Genomic DNA, 22137 nt, shown 5'->3' on the forward strand with positions numbered 1-22137 from the left:
CAATCTAACATCAAATGAAACACATTAAGATTTTTGGATGCTGTTTGGTGACTTAAAAAAACTACAGTTTTTTAAAAAAATGCATCTATAAAACAAAGTATAAAAAGTCTACCCACGGCCACAGAATCCCTTATCTTGCAACACTTTTAAAGTCACAATAAATGATTTTAAAATCATGGAATTAAAAAGAATTAGTAAATTGCATGTCATTTAAAGAAATGCATGGTGCTTCATTTGATTTACACATTATAAAGAAGGAAAATAAAAGTAACTTCACCTCTAAGATAATGTGGAAAGACATGTAGCTTTACACCAATTCTTGTCATGTAACTCTATAAACACAGTATACAGAAGCAGATGAAAAAACTAATATTAGTGAATACTATGGTTCTGCATATCTTTAATACTGACACACAATTGCTTTCCAGTGGAGATAATCCCCTGTTTGGAGCTCATTGGCATCATTATTGTTTTATTGTCAATGGACAGTTACATATTTTTATTGAGTAGAAATTAGGAAGTGTTCCACCAAAGCACATACAAACTTTCAACTCAAATTCAATTGAAAATATATTTAAATACCCAGAGCATTAAACCATGACATAGAACACCATTAAATCTGCTATTCAAAGCAAGTAAACTTGTAATGGTTTTACTTCCCTTTGGTTGTATGATAACTTAACATGCTGGTCCTTGTTTTCCTATATTCTTTCTTGAATTGGATGCAAATCCTCTGAAGGGATCAATTATTTTCATGCCCCTGTACTATCCTAACTTTTTAAAAAATGGCATGGAAAAGATTTAGAGGAGGGTGGGTTGACTCCCTGGCATACACTGGCATACCTGAGTTTGGGCACTGACATGGTTATTTTCTCTAAAGAGACTTTACCCGTTATAAATGAAGCAGTACTTGTGTCTGTCTTGACTTCACAGCAGTGTTGCCTGTAAGTGCAAAGTAAGTTACATTCTCTCCCACCCACTTTTCCTTCTGATGGTTTATGTAGGTTCTGGTTAGCAGAGTTAGCTCAGTGAATTCCTAATCGCATTCATTCAATCAGCTACACAATAAAAATCTATGAAGTTTCTCTTAGATTTGTGTTATTCTGTTGACATTCTGGCTTGTACTGACTGGTAGCTTTATACGTGTATCATGTTGATGAAGATTTCTGATTTTTAAGAGTGTTCCTGAATTTATATAGCCATAGCATGTTATTTTGCTCTATAAAAGGATGACCATATTGGGTGGAAGATTTTTTGGACAAATTTTTTTAAAACTAAGTTTAATGGGCAACATGGATTATTCTAAAAGAACATTCCAAGTAACCACAGGGTTTGTATTGCATTACCTAACAGTTAATTTTTTGTGTACTCAAGACAATCAGGAAGGTATGATGCTATGTTCCAATTATTCTACATGTCATCTACATAAAGACATATTTTTTTAAGTCTTGGTTTATTAATTGCCTACAAATGCCAGTTACCAGGAGTCAAGAATCTGTATAATCTATGTGATAAAATTTTAGACTAAATTCAGTGATTGAGGAGCAAAAAGATGAAATACAAATGAATATAACTTCTTAGATATTTGTTTTGAAATAAAGGAGGTGAATTAAGGAGCTTCACAAATAAAAAATAAATTCCTCACATCTTAGAGTTGTGAATTATTATGTATTCATTTTTTTGCAAAAGCTTTTTCTCCTCTCCCAGTCTCTTTATCCCAGAGAAATCAAACTGCATGAAAAACCAGGCACTGATGGTAGAAAGCTGATAAAGTGTTTAATAAGTGTGTCTCAGAATTCCTTTTCTCTTCAGTGAAGAAATGAACTACACACGACACCGAGAAGATGTTGGGGTCCATAAATAACATCACATTCTAGGCTTGCCTGTGCTGATGCAGTCTCAGGGAATTCAAAAGATGGAGCCATTGAACTATGTCATCCCTTTGCTATGACAACAGGACATGAACCGGTGACTGAGCCAATAATGCAGAGTATGAGACCTATTAAAGGGTCTCCTACTTGAAAACTGATCCTGATTGTTACATCGAATAGTTTTGAAGTACTGAATATATTGTAGGAAAAACATAAGAAAATATAGTCAGAGCTAGAATTTAAGACTGCGTAGGTAGCACATGGGAAAATGTCACAAGTGGGAATTTCAGGAAGGTTATCTTCTACTTGACTGATTGACTATACATGTACAGTAGCTAACATATATTTCAAAGTCACATTTATTTTGAGCATACGTAGCTGATGTTCAACTTCTTGTTCTCAAAGTCGTGAAAACAAATGAGGGAGGACACTGTTATTAGTGTCCACTTACAAGGTTTGGTTTTATTTAAAAAGTGTATAAACATGCATTTTTTTTCTCCTTTTTAATTTTTTCTTTTCAATTTACTCATTCAAAATGGGTCAAACAGATTTTAGTTGGTAGCCAATTTCCGAGAATGTATCATCAAATATTTATTCCAATAAACTTATGGATGGTGAACTGAACATACTCTGAGCACTGCTTTTTAAGCACTTGCAATTTGGCTCTACCTTTGGTGAAATCAACTTTATATCTTAGTTAAATGAAACACAAAGTTGTATATAGACTGCATTTTTTCAATCATGAATTTAAGTGATTCAGTTTTATCCTCTAGTGTGTACTGTACATGTATTAGAAAGACAAAACAAGATATTGCAATAGATTTCATGTTTGGAAGCAGCCTGAGCATGTCCTAATAATAAATTGCTTCTTTACTTGCTAGATAGTCGCGAGTTCATTTTGTTTGTTTCCTTGGGGAACTTCATGTTATATTCTGACTTAATGAGTTGGAGAGATTAATTATGGTAATTCAGAAAATGCTGTTTTAAAAAGCTATAATATAAATACAGCTCTTGTGAAACACCTTAATTTCCTTTTGCTTGTCACCATTCTCAGATGGGTCAATTACAATGACAAGTAAAGTTGATTCTAAATAAAACTTTAATTATCTTTTTTTAAAGCAAGTTTAGTACATCTTTGCTATCTGCATATTTTAATGCATATTCAGCCTAAAGACTTAAAATTCCTTCTTTTGACCCCTTGCTTTTGTCAATAGCAAAATCCATCTTTCTTCTCTTAAAAACAGACTCGTTTTCTGATGTTCAGACTTTGCCAACACCATTGTTCCTTTGCATCTTCCTATTTCTACACCCCAGCTGAAAACCATCTAACAGAATGAGTTACACCAGCATTATCCAACCTAGCTTACAGTACAGAAACCCCCTTCACATTCAATCTTTTCTTCATGTCATAAGGAGTAAAGATTTGTGCTTATCACCAAATAAAATTGCAGTGCAAAATTTAAACATAAAAGTTACACAATTAAGAAAGCAACAAGGCCTTTAATATTGTGTTGTGTTACACTTGTGTTACGTGTTGTATGTCAGTATGTCTGTATGTGTGTATGTTCATATATCATGCAGTGATATAACAATTGGCAGATGAGGAGTGCTCATGAAAAATTTTAAAAATGGATCCAAATTTCTTTGACTCACATGATTCAAATGGTTCAATTTAAATTGGGTAAACAGATAAAAGTAAAGATGTCTTTAAAATTAAGCTTATAAGTTTTTCTAGGTGTTCAAAAATAAAACCTAAAAATGTTGATGTCTATAAAATAATCTGATTAAATTCAAAATTTACAAGTATTGTTTCAAAATATGAACAGAAGGAGGTTAACAGATAAAAAAGAAACTAGAAAGTTCTAGGTATGGATTTCATAGAGGAAAAATGTGTTTCTGGATAAGAGTCTATATGATGGTAATTTTAGGCTTAAAAAAAGACATGTTGGCGATATAATTAAATCATTTGTGTTCTATAACTGGGCTTGTTATCAATAAGATATGTACAGTTCTATGTTACCTTTTTACACTGAGATACAACTTAAGTGTATTTTTAAGTTAATGAGGGCTTAATCTATGTAAAGGTTTTATTGTAAAACACAAAAGTACTTTGCTACTTTTCTACAAAATGTTAGAAGCTTTCAGCCTTTCTTTAATTCATGTTTTAGATGTGATATTATGTTGTGTTTGCTCAAGTTTACAACAATTTATGTAGGCTTTATAAAATGATGTCTAAAAAGCAAAGATCAGCTTCAGAGCTATAGTAAAATTCTTGAAGAGCCCCTTACTTGAGATAAGGCTCTATGTCCCATCTCACTGCATGTGAAAGTGACTATAAAAGAAATAGGCTAGATTTCAGTACATTAAAAGTTAGTTTTTGTCATGATTACCAGGATCTCAAACAGGGGATATAATGTATAACTCCACCAAAATTCAAGGTAGCTATTATATGAACTAAATATGTTTTTACTCTTGATAATTTTATTTTGTAGTTTTCTTATAAATGGTCTAAAGATTGCCTGTTTTGCAGAGGTACTGCTTTAAGAACTCACAACCTGGGTTAATTTAAGATAAGGAGTTATCACCTACAGGATAGAGAGATAGACATTAAAGCCCAGTGCTCTTAATATAAGGCTGTTAAAACTTATTTGCTAAATGTTTAAGATTAAGTTTTAAAATTAAAAATTTGACTCTTGCCCTCTGAGTCAGTCTGAGTCAGGGGATAGGGGACTTTTCCAAAGAGCTTTGCAACTCTAGGCCACATAACCTCCCGATCAGGGAGATTAATGAGACCAGTGGAGGACAGAAAGCCAGTCAGTGCATTTGCTGTGAAGAGGAGGGTCATCAGAAAAGGAAGACATTCCTGATGCTTCTGAGGGAAGCCACATGGTCAAGCAAGGCCTGGACCCATCCTAGCGCAAATGGCACTAGCAGATCTGAGAAGCTGCTGTAAGTTCCCGAGGACTCCCAAGGAAACTTGGCTGACTGTTAACAATAGATAGAAACAAAAGTCAGTTTGACTCGCTTCATCTTAAACACTTAGCAAAGACAGTCAAAGCCAAAACACAGCTATTCCTGGGCATTTTAAATAAAATAATACTTAAATGTAACTTCCATAAATAAGTAAACTGGATTCTTCAAAAGAGATTCTCAGACATGAATGCCTGATAACTATCAAAAGGAACTGCCAAAGTAGTTCTTAGTTCAAGGCCTTTATTTCTAACCTACACAGGTAGGCCTGGTGTTTGCTAGTATGGTTATCCAGCCCTAAGTAACAGAATTAAAGATTTCTCTATTAGACACAGAGGTCATACTAGTAAAAGGATTTTGCAAGTCAGATGACATTAAACTGTATCTTAATGTTGTGTTTACATCCCTGACAATTCTGGCAATGTGACAAATATCCTTAAAGATTTACATACTCAGATAAAATCCATGTTCTCAGCAATCTTAGCTCCTGGTTCTTGGTACTTCCTGGTGGAAAACATTGTTAGTCTTTGTCTTTGCCATCATACTCATTGGCATATTCCTGTGCTATGAGATTTATTGCTGCATCAGTCTGGTTCCAGTACTAATGAATTCTTTTTTCTCTTATAGACCACCCATCACTCAAATGGCCCTCCAGCCAATTACTTCTCAATCAGACTTCTATCATGGACCCACTCAATAGACCCAAATTTTAAAGGGGGACTCCAAACTGCTTGCCCCACACCATCCCTTTTCAGCCTGAAGAAGCCAGAAAGATTTTCTTCGCCCCCCTTCCTTACAGCAGTAAGGAGTTCCCAAATTAGAAGGGGGAATGAAGCCAGATTAAAAGTTAGGTAGTCAGTGTAGTTAGGTAAATCTAATATCGAGTGAAATCTAAAATGGAGGCCATGCTGGGAATGACTCAGGGAAAACGCAGGACAACTCATGGAATGTTAATGAAGTCCTGAAAAGGCCCTAGGCCAAAGTCCACCTCAAGGAAATGTTAATGGAGCCTGGGAAAACAGCCCCAACAGACTTGGAGATAGCCCATCCCAAAAGGTGATAATTAAGCCCACCTGTAGACCTCCAACCTACAAACCATCACTGAAAGAACTATAAAAAGGGGAAACAACTGCACTTCCACGGATTCCACCTTTTGGGTCCCCTTCTTCCTCCGGGAGAAGTCTTTTCTGCTGTCCTTTAATAAACTTCTAATTTCTGTTCTGACAAAAAAAAAAGTTACACAATTAAAAGTTAATATATGGAACCACAGCCTATTAATTCACATATAGTAAAACAAACCAATAAGAACAGACAATAATAGGAACAGAGCTAAAAAGAGTGAGCTTGCATAGCAATGCACAAAAGAAATTATATACAGAGAAAAATCCTTTTCTTCCTGGAGGGCAAGTTTTGTTTTCTTTCTTTTTTTTTATATACTCCTGACAAGAAAGAGTTAAGGTGGATGGTGTACTTAAGAGAAGAACACAAGTAAAATATCTGTGGGATATGTGTGGCTGTGAGTCTTTACATTGCATTTACAGTTCTTTTAATAGTACATAAATAAAAGAAATTGTTCATTGCACTGTTTAGTGTCATCACGTTCATGAGTTGGGACCTGAGGATCCTTCAGAGCAGCTTTGTATGTCTCCTCTCGGTTACTCTAAAAAGAGATGGAAACAAAAGTCAGGAATAAAGCTCAAGAGTTAAATGATGCATTCTTCTATCCTGACCCGCATATTCAAAATCAGAGCAACTGGATAGTAAATGAAGATGAAGTCATCAGAAAGATCTTGGTGTGTTTGTGCAATTCATTTTCGTTGAACCAGAGAAACAAGGAAAATAGAAACACTGTAGTATCTGGAGATTTAAAATTCAACTAGAGCTATTTTATTTTCACTCCCTGCACACCTACGATTATGTCAATATAAAATTTAAAGAAAATTTCAAGTACCCATGGGCCAAATGAAAAATTATAAATAAATCTTAATACTGATCTGATTGATAATAGCCAATAATGATAACTCAGATCCATAAACAATAAGTTTGAAACTATTTTCCCTTTCCATTAGCTCATGAACTCCTCCAGCCTGTGATGTGAGCATAATGGTAATCATAAACTATTTTTCCATGAGGAATTCAAGAGATCATAAAAGTAGCTTTGTCTTCTCATGAGCTATAATCAGGCAAGTGGTTGAGAACATTAGAAGCCATGGCTGTTCTCTTAACAGCCTTGGTTAAGCTGAATTCAAAGAAGCAGTTGACAATGTTAAGCAGGCATCATTATAATAGGGAATAGGGAGTTGGTAAATTTCCTAATGGAATTAACACAAATTCAATGTTTTTAATTGGACGAACGCTGACATCCCTATTTTTCACCATTACCTCATATTTTTATATTTAGAAAATATGAAAACCAATGCCAGTTCTTCATTCAAAAAGATAAACTTAATCAATAGCTATATCATTATAATAAAAATATTGTGAACTAACTCAAATCAAAGATCAAATTTTTTTTAAGACTGACTCCATAAATTAAAAAAAAAAAAAACGAATGAAGAGCAAATAAATGAAGAATAGGAAGAACTACTAAGAAGACTCTTTAAAGTACCAAAGGGCCAGAATTTCTCTCTTTTTTATTGTGCTGAGTTTAAAAGAGCAAGAAAAGTATCCAGTGAACTACATTTAATTTAACTTGTAAGTGTTGAGACTCTTTGCCCACGTTTAAACAATTTTCTGTTGTTTTATGGTTGTTTATTTTGGTAATGGGGTTTGAACCAAGGGTGCTCTATCCTGAGCTACATCCCCAGCCTTTGTTATATTTTATTTTGAAACAGGATCTTACTAAGTTGCCCAAGTTGTCCTCAAGCTTGTGATCCTCCTGCCTCAGCCTCTGGTAGCTAGAATTACAGGTGTGCACCACCATGTTTAAAGTAATTCTTACATAGCATAAATCATCTTGAAATATAAATGAAATATTTATGTCATCGACCTGCTATAAATAGCAATCATCTACGTTATGACCAAACTTGTTTAAAAATCATTGATTTTTTTTCCTGTAGCAGGGAAAGTTTTCTATCATTCTTAAATTTGTTTAATATGACAATATTATTAATCTAATATTTTTTCTGAATCACAATAAACAATAATTTTTATTATTTTGGTTCTGGGGATTGAACTCAGGGATGAGCTACCATTGAACTACATCCCCAGTGCTTTTATTTTTCATTTTGAGACAGGGTCCTGTTGAGTAGCTGATGGTTTTACTAAATTGAGGTTGGCCTCAAACTTGGAATCCTCCTACCTCAGCCTTCTATGTCATAGGGATTACAGCTGTGCCACACCGTGCTTCGCTATGGTAGCCTTTTCAGTGACCTAAAACACTTACATAATTCACCTGTAAACTGTCCTTGACTATTTGAGCCCATATATCCTATGTCAAGAAGGTTACTGGCATTGCGCTGGTGGCCTCCCCTCAACACCTCTGGTTTCCTGGGTCCAGTGGATCCTTTAGAAGAAGCTGTTCCTGATGAGCTGTGGCCACCTGGAGATGGGAAACTGGGCTTGCTATAGGGCACCAAGGCCTCCTCTGAAAAAGAAAAATAAAAAACAATAAAGGGCTAAATTGAACTGCAGCCTGGGAAAATAACACGAATTTAACTCTTACAAGTTAAGCTCAGAATGGACCATTTTACTATTTCATTCTTTAGTAAAATTAAAATTAAGAGGTTTAATCAAGACTGGATGTTAAAGGAATTTCCATGTGCAAGCAACATTTCCTACAATAGGATCTGAAGCAGGATTAAATTAAAAGAGATCTTGGGATAAGTATACACTGTTGTATATTATTTGCAAAACTTAAATTCATTATAAAAGAGAGCAGCTTACAGTGAACTACTTTGTTTCAAAAAAAAACATATCTTAGAATAATTTCTAGAGTTCAATGAGGCTTCAATATTCCCATCAAAACAGAAGGAACGTGGTTTTGTTTTAGTTTAAACCACAGCAATATTTTCTCAATCAATTTAGATCAAGGATTTTGTATTAACAAATTAAGTAAGTTTCTTAAATTTTTGTTGTTGCTTGGGACATAAATATATTAATTGAAAGGCTAGGAATTTCATTAAAAGAAAAAGAGAAACCCACCCAATTTTAACAAATGTGATAATATTTATTTTGTATATTGTCTCCCAACAAATAACTGATCAAATGTATTATGAATAATTATTTAATATTTTGAATCCTTCTTTCCTTCTCCTTTTCTCCTCTCTTTATTTCTTATCTCTCTCTTCCTGTCTTTCTCTATCTCTTTCTTTTCATCTTTCCACATCTTCCTCTCCACCCCAACTACTCTATTTCTTTCTTTCTTTTGAGGTTTTGGCCATTAACAAGTGATTAGATGATGAAAAAATGTTGGCTGAATTTACTGTTTCTTGCCTTAGATAGTCTTTAATGACAGGGATCACATAATTTTTCTCTCACAGCTTGAATGGTCAACCATTCCTAAACATTTCAGTAAATCTAGATATTGAAATTGTCATCTTCTGGCCCTTGCACAAATTGAATTTTTCAATAACTTGAGCACAGTGTTGTAACAAAATGTAATTACAGAAATGCATGGGGAGAGGACTTGTCTAATAAAGATTGAGTCCAAATGAATATGGAATATGTTTCAAAAGTTGTGTGCATGTGTATGTTTATTAATACTCAGTAAATCCTGATGCAAGATATTCCAAAAAATGCAATAGCCCCACCCCTAATTAATGTCCAATCAGAAACCATGAAATTTATGTTTTAACATTTCCAGGAAGTGTGATTTATAAACAAGAGCATTCTTGTCCCCATGTGAACAGTCATCTACATTTAATCAGTTAACCTTTTCCAACATGAGGTCTGTTGGTTGGTCATTTATTTGTAAATTTATAATCTCAATTAATTCACCTAATTGACTGACAGGAGCTCTCCTTTCAAGTGACTGGTTACTTCTGTCAAAATGACAATCTCCTTGAAGGTAGAGATTAAACTGACACAAAAGCTGAAATTTAGTGGTCTTAAAGCTACTCAATAGAAAAGGTAAAAGGCAAAAAAGCCAAAATTGTCCCCTGAGACCGTAGATGAAGGCTGGAGATCTCTTGGATTCAAAGACCTATGGAGTGGTCAATTTGAGGAGCAATCACCACTGTAATCAGTTTCAAGTAACATGCCTCTGAGGTCTGCTTGAGAAATTCCTACTTCACTTACTGACTTAAGGCAAATATCTCTTGGATGCCCTTAAACAACTGCCATTTCTAGAATACCTGGTAGAAAATAAAAGGGTCACAGCCCACACTTGCTTGGGACTGTGCAGAACACACCTGATCCAAACCCTTGTTTGTGTGGGGCGTTTTGTGTGTCTTCTTGGCGTTCTGTGGAGCTTATCCATTCCTGGGTTTGTCGTTGCCACTCTAGGGAGGTTTTGGCTGGACAATCCAAGGAGCTCTTTGGGTCTTCTAAGCTGGAGGCATGTTGTCTCTCTAGAGAGCTTCCTTTTCTCTCTGTTGAGTTTTCCACATGACCAGCATGCTGGCTCGGGCCTATTTGCTGCCTTAAACCCTGACCTGGTGGGGGATCTGGTGGTGGTGGAAGATCTAAAAATTTTGAATAATGTTTAGAATGGACTAAAATTTAATGAAAAAATACAGGTTTTAGTTCAAGTTGGAAAAAAAAAAAAACTCCTGCCCTCGTACAAGTATCACCCATGCAAAAACAAACAAACAAAAAAAAAACAGAGAAAAATAAAAGTCAATTATTGATATGTAAAATGCATATTATTGGTGTCTCTGCTGTCTTCTACCACAGCATCATTGAAATCAAATTGACTGGATTCATCCAACTGTTAAACATGGAAAATGTTTTCAATTGCACACTGGGGCTAACATTCAAGGTTAAAGGGCAACTTAAGGGTCATAATTCATTTTCATCCTTCCCTTTTCAAAGTAGAAATACTATGGCAAAAAATAAAATAATAACATCACTAGAAATTCTAGCAACTGTGCTAATAAAAGAACAAAAGCCAGCCTGCCAATCTCCATAGGAAACATCACCCTTGGGAAATTAAGAACTATATGCCGTATCATATGCAACATATGATTGCCTTTACCCAAGTATGTGGCACATTTAGCAATAGTCAAAGGGTTAAGCTAACATTTATTAAATGCAATTAACATTCTGCCTGACAACCAATTCTGGCTATTCGTTTCATGAGTTAGCTAATGAGTTACAACTAATATATTATAATCTTCCAATGTATTAATTTTAATAAATAATAACCAATGTTCAGCATACAGATTGAATATGCTTTATGGTACTAGAGTTGGCAATATATCATGGAAATTTGAGAAGTAGTGGAATAGATAATTTTTTAGAAATGCTTTTTAAATTAAATATCGGAAATGAAAAACTTTAAAGTTCAAGTATCAGCAAATTTTTCATTTTCCTTTTATTAGCTATTCATATCTAAAACTTTGTGTCTTGAAAATCTTCCACTGTGAAATCATACTTCCTTCCTTAAATATTACACCAGCTGAAATGATTTATTTTTTTTCCTTTAGTACTGGGCATTGAACCCAGGGGAATTTTGCCACTGAGATACATCCCCAATTTTTTTAATTTGTTATTTTGAGGTAGTTTTGTAAGTTGTTGAGAGTCTCATTAAATGCTAATGATTGAGGCCAGCCTCAAACTTGTGACCCTCCTGACTCAGCCTCCTGAGTCATTGGTATGGTAGGTGAGCATCACAACACCCAGGTTTAAAATAATTTTTAAATCCTTCTAAATATTCATTTAGCTTGATTTATTGTGATTTTGTGTATGCTATTGCGTACTTCTTAGTTTATCCTTAGAGTATTGGCAATTATGTTATTTATTCATAAAAAGCAAAAATCATGTATACTATTTATTTCATTAATTAGAAGATACTGTACTTAATATAGCATTGTTATGACACTTTTATAACCAGGTTCTTATTTCTAATAATATTATCATTGAATTTTAAAGGGAAAAGTATAAATTTCTTATATACAAAAAATAGCTTTTTCAAAGGAATGTTAAACTGGTCATTCTAAGATTTATACTTTGTCTTAGGAGCAAAATTATATTATTCTCTACTGCACAGAGAATCTGGAGCACCCAGGTTGGATGGTTACTAGTTCTTATGTATACTTTTCACATTATATTATGAATTTCTAATTATTGAGGGGAACAGAGTCTCTGTCTGGGAAAATAAGGTTTTATTCCAAACATTTCTTCCAAGATGAAAAGCTAATGTAATGTTGAGATATCTCTTTGTTGGATAATCTAATGAGTTTGGGACTCCCATCACTAAACATTATTATAAATGCAAATTAATTATTTCATTTGAGTTATTGTTCTTAGAGAGACAGCAAGGAGAAATTATAAAATTTGCTTCCAAAATAACAGATCTTCACATTGATTTTTACTCTTCATCAGAGCAGCTTAATTTCTAAAATGGTCAAAATGGTATCTGCTTATGCCAGCTAAAACTCTGAAGACTATTTAATATAACCTGAAATTATATAGCTTCATAATTAAGTAATATCCTTGAAGACTGTGTCTTCTAAGAAGAAAGGGCATTGCAAGCACATTGAAATAAACCAACGGGAAAGGGAAATGGAATTGCAAATGGCTATAGAAAAATAAAAATATATAAGCAAATACATTTTATCTAAATTAAATTTATTATTCAATTGTAGGTTGATTCATCTCAACAAAGTCAATTCACTAAAGAGTATCTTACTAGACTACTGAGAATTAGCTATTGTCAGGTGACCACAATCCCATGACATAAATGTTGTTATTGTCTTCATTTTTTATTTGAGAAACTGGGACCACAAAGAAATGAAGTATCTCCATTCTGGATCTTTCCTCCCAAGAACTGCAGACTCTTCTAACCAAATCTACATGGGACAATTCCACTTGGATATTTAGAAAGCTTTTCAAATTGTACATATCAGAACTGAAATCTAGTTCCTCCTTTATAAAATGTGTGTCTTGCATGATATTCCTCTTCCCCACCTGTGGCAATTTCATCCTACAAGTTCACCAAAGCTATGAAGTGACCTTTAAGCTTTGCTTTACTAATTTTATTAACAAGACCTGTGACCACCATTTCCAGAATTCCTCACTTCTCATCGCTTTCACTTATTTCTGACTTGTTATGAATCCCCTATGTTGCTTCTACAGCTTTCTAAGTATGTGATCTGTTTTACACCTTTTCCCCATTAAATATAACACAACAGTGGAGACGATCTTTTTAAAAAGAAAAACAGAGAAGATCATGTCACTCCTCTGCTCCCCCCCACCCCCCACTCCCCACCCCTCTCTCCAGTAGCTTCCCACTCAACATACTGTAAGGCTGATTGCAACACTGCAGCTTTAAGGTCCTACATCATATGTGCTCTTTTGCTTGTCTGACTTCGTGTTCTATTTTGTTTTTATGCTTGCTCTAGTCATTTTTCTCCCCTAACATTTTTGGTAAATAAGCCCCAGATTTTATTGCTTTTTTTTATGTCTTTGAAGGACCTTTCCTTGGATATCTTTGCTTTCATTCTTCTAGTCTTTTCTCCAATGTCACCTTGTATGTGAGGCCTTCCCTAAAGAACATTCTGAAAAATATCTCTTCCCTACCTCCATATTTCTCAACTTCTTTCCCTTTTGTCTTTTTCCTCATGGCAATGATCACCCTCTTATCAACTGCTTTTTTATATTCATGTATTACTGTTGGTCTTTATCTATCTTCCTACACTCAAATGTAAGCTCCATGAAACCAGAGGATTTTGTCTATCTGGCTCCTATTGCCTACCATGTGGAATACACTTAATATATATTTTAAGGGGTAAAGCTAATATTTGACAGAGCTTGGAAAGGGCCCCTTTTCTGAACAGGGCATTAAAAACCAGGGGAAAGGGAACACAGGTTGTAGTCTAAGGAAAATCAGTTTGTTGGGTAGAGAACTGCCAATTTTTACTCAGTGTGTTGGCTTCAAAGGTATTTTTTGACTCATTATGCAAGTGGATAGAAGATGTGGATTCATCAATGTCTCCTTAGGTGTGCCTGGGTTTTGGTATAGCTTTTGGGACAGACACAGAAATATCCATTCCAATTCTTCTGGGACACATGGAGGATACTTTCTAGTACTAGACACCATGGGAGAGAGTTTTTGATAATGACATGTGAGACATGAAATAGGTTCTTGTCATTAGAAACTCCCAATGATCACCCATTATCTGTCTTTGCCTCACTCAGAAACCATAAATATTTCTGAAAATAATGCCATCTCAATTCTGGAGAGACCTACACCCTTACATTACTCCTTAGAGGAGAACCACCTGACCTTGATAGATGAGTGTGTCAATAAGAAAGTATCTTTTACTGTGCCAAGACACTGAGGGTTAGAGGTTGTTTGGTAAAGCAGCTAGCAATAATTACCCTAATTAATATAGCCATAAAACACTATTGTAAAATCTATAATGTAAAAGTTTTATTGTAAAGTGTCCATACACTATAAACTACTAGGCAGCAATCTTCCCAAAAAGAACAGTTTGATTTTATGTAAAGAAGTTTTGAATTATTCCTGACACATGGATTCATATCATGTAAGTGCCATGTCATAAGCATTTATTGTAAAATAACAATATTCTTAAGGCCTCCAAAATAAATGTCCTTGTTTCACAATTAAATGTGTCTGGATTGCACATGTGGGAAGATATGTGAGCCAAATTTCCTTTGCAATATCACTTAAAATATATCTACTAATAACACATAATTCATAATCACTTTTCAAAATTGAAATTTAGGGACCTATTTTTTTTAGAAAGATAAGCAATATATTGATCATGATTTAAACTAGGAGGAAGATAGTTTTATGTGAACATATTGAAAAATCTTGCAGAAAAAAGGATTATAGAAGAAAAAAGAGCACTCTACTTTTTGTATATTTAAATTGTATGCCATCCACATATACTACATATGGTCTTCAAAGATTTGTAAAAAGAACACACTATATTTTTTCTCTGTTGCCACAATATTCTGAGCAGAAAAAAATATATAAAATTATTAATTCTCCAAGTTGTAGCATATCAGTGAGAGCAGTCTTTTCTATTTAGAGTGAATAAGATCAACACTGCAAACTGTTCTAAGTGCTCAACTAATCTCCAGAGCATGTGGAGCAGAAAGGCTTTGTTCACCACAGGGTATCTATTTAGAGAGAATGAAAAACTCAATTGGACCCTTAATCTTCATATTCCATAGAAACACTTCGCCATGAAAACAAAATAAGCAGGATATATGAACAAACCTGAAAGCTTTTAGAACAAGCATGTTTGGCTTTTTTAAGCCTTCTTAGCATTACAGGGTGACAAAAGAAAGCACAAAGATGGCTGCCTGACACAGAGTGCCCCTTCCCACAAAGGAAAATGCTTTTTTTTTTCCAAAACAAGCTTCATTCTGTTTCATAATGATGGATGTAAGAGTGCTAAGGACTAGGTCATAGCTTCTCAAAGGTGGATGTCCATTAATTTTAACCCATGGAGCTTCAAAACTTCCTATAATAGGATTATACCTCAGAATAATCATGAATGTCTCCATGGTTTATTTGAAGATCTCCCCAAATGTTTCCAACATTCAGCATGGCTAGGTTAATCCTAGTGTTTAGTTGGACAATCTCAGATAAAGTTTGTATGCTTAGGAAAGATAAGGTTGAGAAGAGGGAAGAAACTCATTTTTGAGTCTCACTGCATACTAGGCACTTTAAATATAATTATATATTCTTAAATATACTTCATATGTGCTTATGCTTAGAATAAAGTTTCATGATGAATATATTTATTCAGACTTTAAAAGATATAATAATTAAGTGGAAAATGTGGGAAATAGACTATGCTCTGAGAGCAGTTGAAATACTCATTATTGACCATGGATAACTTCCAGTAAAAATATTTTCTGAAACTAACTATTTAAGCAAATATTCAAAGATTGGCTATTCAATTAATTGACATACGTTGGCAAACTATGACCTATAGGCCAAATTCTGCCACTATTCTATCAATAATGATTTATTAGATATTAGTCGCACCCATATTTTCATTTACTATAGCTCTACCCATGCAATAATGGCAGTGCAGAGTACTTGTGGCACAGGCCACATGCTAAAAAAAACTCCAAATATTTACTCTCTGAATTTCAATAGAATATATATATATATATATATATATATATATATATATATATATATACTAGCCCTTTGTTATGGTCCAAATGACTGTATATCCCTAAAATTCATCTGTTGAAATCCTAACCCCAGGTGATGGTATTGGAATATGAGGGCTTCATGAGGTCATAAAGGTAAAGTTCACATGAATGGGATTAGTGCCCTTATTAATCACACCCCAGAGAGGTCTGTTCCATCATGTGAGAATTAATAAAAATGTACCATCTGTAAACCAGAGTGTGAGCCTTCAAAAGATTCCAAATCAGTAAGTGCCTTGATCTTTGTACTTCCACTAATATTAGCCCAGAGATCCATGAGAAATAAATATTTGTTGTTTAGAAACTTTCTGCTGTTTATACAGTTATGATTATCTGTTATAGCAGCCCAAGTAGACACTCTTCAACTACATAACCGCTAGCATGTTTTAAGCTCTGAAATTCACGAAACCAAAAAATTACTAAACCATTTCAAGTTCTTTTCCAAGAGTGAAAGAGATTATAATTTCATATCATAAATGTTCTGATACTATGACATGTGCACATGCTGCTTATGTTTTTTTTCCTAACCTTTAAGTGGAATGTTTGCTAAAATACAATAAAGAAAAATTTCAGAAGGGTAGAAAAATCAACAGTTAAGAGTGGTACAGCTTCTCTTTCTTGGGGATTAATCATAAAGACATAATTCCAGATTGTTAAGAGAGAGGGTGTTTCACGTAAGCAAGACCATTTTGCCAGGTTCCTGCCTTGTATGTAATGAGGCAATGCCTAATCTACCATAGATATTTTAATCTGAGTTAATGACCAAGTAGAATGCATCTCTTCATTGAGGAAAGAAGAGGAACAGAAATCAGCCTACCATCTGTTATTTCTTCCCTTCGGTGAGGCAGTGCTGGCTGTTGGTCCATTCGCCCTCCCTTGTGTTTGTTGGTGGGCCTGGGCCTCTGACTTTGATTCAGGTCTGTGCTCGTGTTACTATCAGTAGAAAATGGGCTGGTGGGTCGAGGTCTTTGAGAGGAGGTAAAGGCTTTTCCTAGAAAGAAAACAAAGGGAGTGGGGTATAGGGAAGGTCATTGTAATGCACTGATAATGTCTTGTATTTTCTGCTCTTCCTAAGGCTAAGTCTGTGAACCTACCTAGAGATGCCATTGGAAGATACCAAATATTGGTGCACCTATAAAAATAAATATATGCCCTGCTACATATAATGTGTTCAATTTTTATAAGCTAAGAACATCCCACCCACAAAAATATTTCAAACAATTGAACATAAAACAAATCCACCAATCCAAAGCTTCATACTGCTTGATTAGTTTTTATATTACCTTGAAAATCTTAGTGATAATTTTATAGTTATATGCAAATTCATGAAACATTATTTCTCAAAATTCAAGAGGTTATTTCTTAAATGAATTGCACACTGTTTCATTTTCACCCCTGAAATTTTAAAAAATCTGAGCAAAGTAAAAAATGCCTTGTAGTTTTATTTGAAAAGTCTGCTCAGGTACACATGCTAAATTGACTTTACCACTTATATGCAAACAAAATGAACTCTATCTCTTAGTGGAAACTCAATAACATCAGTGTAGAGGATAGCAGGTTAAAATCACCTTGTATATCCAAAGTGAAGTAGGTATTTTGTGATTACTGTATCTGAGCAGACTTCAAATTCTTATGGACGAATGAATTGTACTATTTCCCTTTCTTGTGGTTTAGTACAAAAGAAGTGAAATTTATTCTGGGAAAAGGTTACCTAATACATTTTCCAAAACGTCTTTTAATACTGTTTATTATAGTAAGAGAAGGATGGTTTATGTTCATATATTTATTCTCTTGTCATGTTTTCATTTCATACAAACTTATCCTACATAGTTTCATTTTCCTAAGTCAATGTTACATGATGTTGCTTAATGTTTTATTAGCTATTAGCACACATGCAAGAAATGCACCTATTCTGTCTAATTTATTAGTTTCCTTGCACTTTCTCACTGTTCTGCTTACAGCTAATGCCACAAAAAGCACTCAGGCAACATAAAGTTTTTGACTTATGCTTTATAAAGCAAGAAAATTCAAATAACAGTTATATTACAACATATTTTAGATTGGATGCTATATGAAAATAAACCTCTGCAATGCTTGAGAAATCATTTTATTTTGCTTGAAGATATCTAATACGTGCTCAAAATAAACATTGATGATATAATTCAAGACAATTTCCAAGGCTCACTTTTCTAACCTGAGAGTTTAATAAATATCAGGAGCATATCACTTTTATTTAATATTTGAACACTACAAAGATTTAAAAATGCATTTGATATTTCATTAGTTTTGTAAGAGAGCTCAGTTTAATTCATATATTACCATCCTAAATGTGAAGTTAAGAAGTACATATACAAATATTAGAACATAATCATGCCAAATTGTTGGTTTTTTTCCCAGAAAAACAAATGATTACAAACTGCTAATCTATTTTTAGAATTAAGACTGCATTTCTTTTTGTGGAATGAGCAGCATGTGAAAATGACATAATTGGTCCTTTATATTATTACTTATTACTCTCAGAAATCAATATTAAATTCTCTAATGTACAATATACACGTAGTCATCATTTTATTCAACTTGCAAATGCAGTAGGTGTATCTTTAATTAGCATCCTTTAAAACATATAATAAATTATTGTATTAAAATCTTAGCCAAATAATAAGACCCTCAGCCATTTGAACTGTTAGACTGAAAGCCTTACACCTATTCACCCCATGCTGAGGAAGGTTTCCCAGAAACTGCATTTGTAGAAAGAGACGGGGCAAAGGAAAGTAATGGAGATAAAAGCTGAATAATTTTAATCACTAGGTTCAAAATTAATGTGTGCAGATTTTGCAAAGTGTGAGTTATTGAAAATTTAATGGCAATCTGAGTTGCTGATTTGCCGTAATATAGAAAGGAAGTATATTCCAATTAATCAGCAGAACCGTGAAGAGAAAGGGATATTAAGGATAGAAGGTAGTAAGTTGGAGCCTATTTTTGGCTCTGCAAAACTTGCATCAGGTCAGAGTTCAGAAAACAGAGCATCCCAAATGTTCATGCATATTACAGAGAGCCCTGCAGTCAGACTTGCTGAGAAAGAAGAGGAGAAAAAAGGTAAGTGTCCCAAGGACAAGATTCTCTCATGCAAAGAGTGTTGACTTTGGAGTCTACCAACCTGTTCTTGTAAGGCTGGTTCCATCCAGCCTAAAACCAGCTTTATCTGCTGCTTCCACCAGTGCTTGTGCAAAACTGCCACTGGCAAATATGGAACCATCTGAGGAGCTACCTACACTAGATCTATGACTAGAAAAGTTACAATCCTCATCAGATGCAGAGCCCCATCCATTTACCATTGAACCTAAAAACAAATGTAGTTGTCTAGTGAGTTTGTATATATTGCATATCTCATGTGCTTGCAAACACTATACGAATGAGCAAGTACACTGCCTCGACTAATTGCCACTTTGAAGTTTCATCATGGATTCCTTAGCTAAACATTATCCGTGTTTTAAACACACTTAGTACAAATGAAAGAAGCTTGTGTAAAATCGGTATTTGTTTGAAGCACATGTGCAAGACATCTTCCAAGTGGTTCATTTCTTACATTGTTTAAATTGTTACATGATCATTTTTCCAAGCAAGAACTGCTATGTGTATTTTCTACAAGTCAGGGATGAACACTTTTATTGAAACAAATTATGGTTAATTTAAACTGATCAGTGACTTGCTTGAATAAATAGTATGGGTATAATTTGAAGTTACTTCAGAGGGCAATGGTAATCTGCATAAAAACTTGAATACCGGACCTTGTACGTACAGTTGTATTTCATAGAAGATCTGGAATTATTTTAAGATTTTAAGGTGAACAGTTAATTACTGTTTAAATAACAAAATACATCAACTAAAATGTATAGATGACATCAAATCAACTAAACATAGAACATAAGGAAAATGTTAGTTTGCAAAAGTGCTATTAATTTCAATATTTCTTATGCTTTCTTTGATTTTTAATATTTGAAGAACTCTAATTTTCTCTTTAACACTGATACTTATGAAATTAGCCTTTATGGAGACTATTATCAGCATTTCTATCAATTTTCTTTTTCAAAATGAACTATGGCAGTAGAGTAAAAAAAATGCAACTTTATATTTAAAGAAAATACACTTTGAAGATATTGACAACTTTTTTTCTTTCTAGAAAGTCACTTAGTATTTTATGCATATACATACACACATATTAGATAAAAGCACACTGGGAACTTAACTCATTATGTAATAAAATTAAAATTGCAGTACATATTTAAGTTGGTGTACCATTAATTCATGACAAAATAAATCATCAAGTATTGTTTACCCTATCTTCTGCTTTTGTTAGAAGAGGGACAAAAAAAGGACTTACAAAAAGTTAATTTAGAATTCAGGCTGTCATGGTACAATAACACGGATGCATGCATTCTCAAAACAGAGAAAACTGAAACTGAAAGGGTTAGAATGATCTGGAAGTTAAAAGGGTGTTAAGTGTAGCAGAGAAAGATAGAGTCTTGATTCTATTTGCCAAAAGCACAAAGATATACTTTTTACTTTCCAAACAAATTCCCTTGACACAGACCACTGCAAGGAACCTGAGATAACACAAGCAACTGAGCCTCCTCTGAGAGATTCATTTCTAGGTTAATAATCACAAGTCAAGGATCAACAGCCCAAAATGAAAGAAGAAATGATGCAGTGGGTCTTGCAATATAATGCTACAGGAGATAAGAAGAAATCAAAGTGATTCAGCAAGGGGTCACAAAAGAATATGAAAGTCGAGAACTGGGAATAGTTTTAAAACATTCAAAAGCTCAGTTCCAAACCCTTCCAAGTGATTTCTGTTTTTCTAAATGTCTGTGCTCACTCTCCAAACAAGCATCTCCTTATTGTTATTCTAATTCATCCTGACACTCCTTTTAGCGGATTTCCTTCTAGTCCCTTCTATCTTTCCTCATTGTTATCTACATTATCTTTTCAAAGCATCAATCTTATACTTTGTTCCTCTGTTTAAAGTCTTACCTATAACACCAATGCACATAAAAAATTAGGAATCTGAGACCTCCCCCCAATATTAAGCCAGCCTACCTTTGCAGCCCATTCTGTCCCACAACTAGTGTAATCTCACTCTCTCACCCACACATCACTTCCCATTTCTTGACAATACTCTGTATTGCACCAAATCTAATAATCACTGCCAAACTTTAAAGTTCAAATAAAATACCATCTTTATCACCTGGGTTCTACCTTCAACATTCTGTTAGGGTGACTCCCTCCTTTGTTGTGAAAACATTGTGCATGCAGTAGTCTATCACCTGTCTCCCTATATTTTGTATATTGTATGTATTTTTCCTGTTCCAGGAAATAAAACTCTTGACATTAAGAACTATCTCTTCTTCACTTCAGTATTTCTTGTACAGGGTCACTGAACAGTAGGAATTCAATGAACAGTGGGCATATGGAATTAAATGCATTTAATGTTTTTTTATTCACTGTAAATTCTTTGAGTGATTATATTTGATGTACAATTTCTTAGCAATGACCTTTCTTTAGTTGCAAAAAGAATGTTCTTACAAGCATCCTCAGAAAATTTATTAAACAAATTAGTGAATATTTGTTGATTACTTTGGAACCATGGGAAAAGCAATAACGTCTTCAAGTAAGAAAGTAAAAATTGTACTATATAATTTTTATTATATAAATTAGGATATATATTATATAATAAAGTTCATATGATGTACATCTTGGTTAGGCTTTGATATTTTTGAATATCAAGGTTAAGCAATATTGTCTTCCAATGAAGATGCTAAATATCATTAAGTGGCAAGTGGCAATTTATTTGTGTGTGTATATGTGACATCTCTATTGAGATTCACCCATCCCAATGCACTTAGCCCAAGCTCTTATTTTTGTTGTTATTCTTTTAAAATTTTCTTATTCCACTTCTATCCACTATGATCAGCCAAGAAATTGAGTCTACTCTGCC

The 22137-nt window shown here is 34.0% G+C and overlaps 1 protein-coding gene across 1 annotated transcript in view; it reads right to left on the reverse strand.

Annotated features, from left to right (window-relative positions):
• Positions 1-22137, reverse strand: part of LOC143387806 (roundabout homolog 2-like) — a 142724-nt gene that overhangs the window by 82295 nt on the left and 38292 nt on the right. The window contains 3 exon segments of the mRNA XM_077108149.1: positions 8227-8427; positions 10193-10465; positions 16960-17133. Of these exon segments, the coding sequence (XP_076964264.1) occupies positions 8227-8427; positions 10193-10465; positions 16960-17133 (648 nt within the window).

Source organism: Callospermophilus lateralis, unplaced genomic scaffold, assembly GCF_048772815.1.
Source record: "Callospermophilus lateralis isolate mCalLat2 unplaced genomic scaffold, mCalLat2.hap1 Scaffold_169, whole genome shotgun sequence".
In the NCBI taxonomy this organism is placed as follows: Eukaryota; Metazoa; Chordata; class Mammalia; order Rodentia; family Sciuridae; genus Callospermophilus; species Callospermophilus lateralis.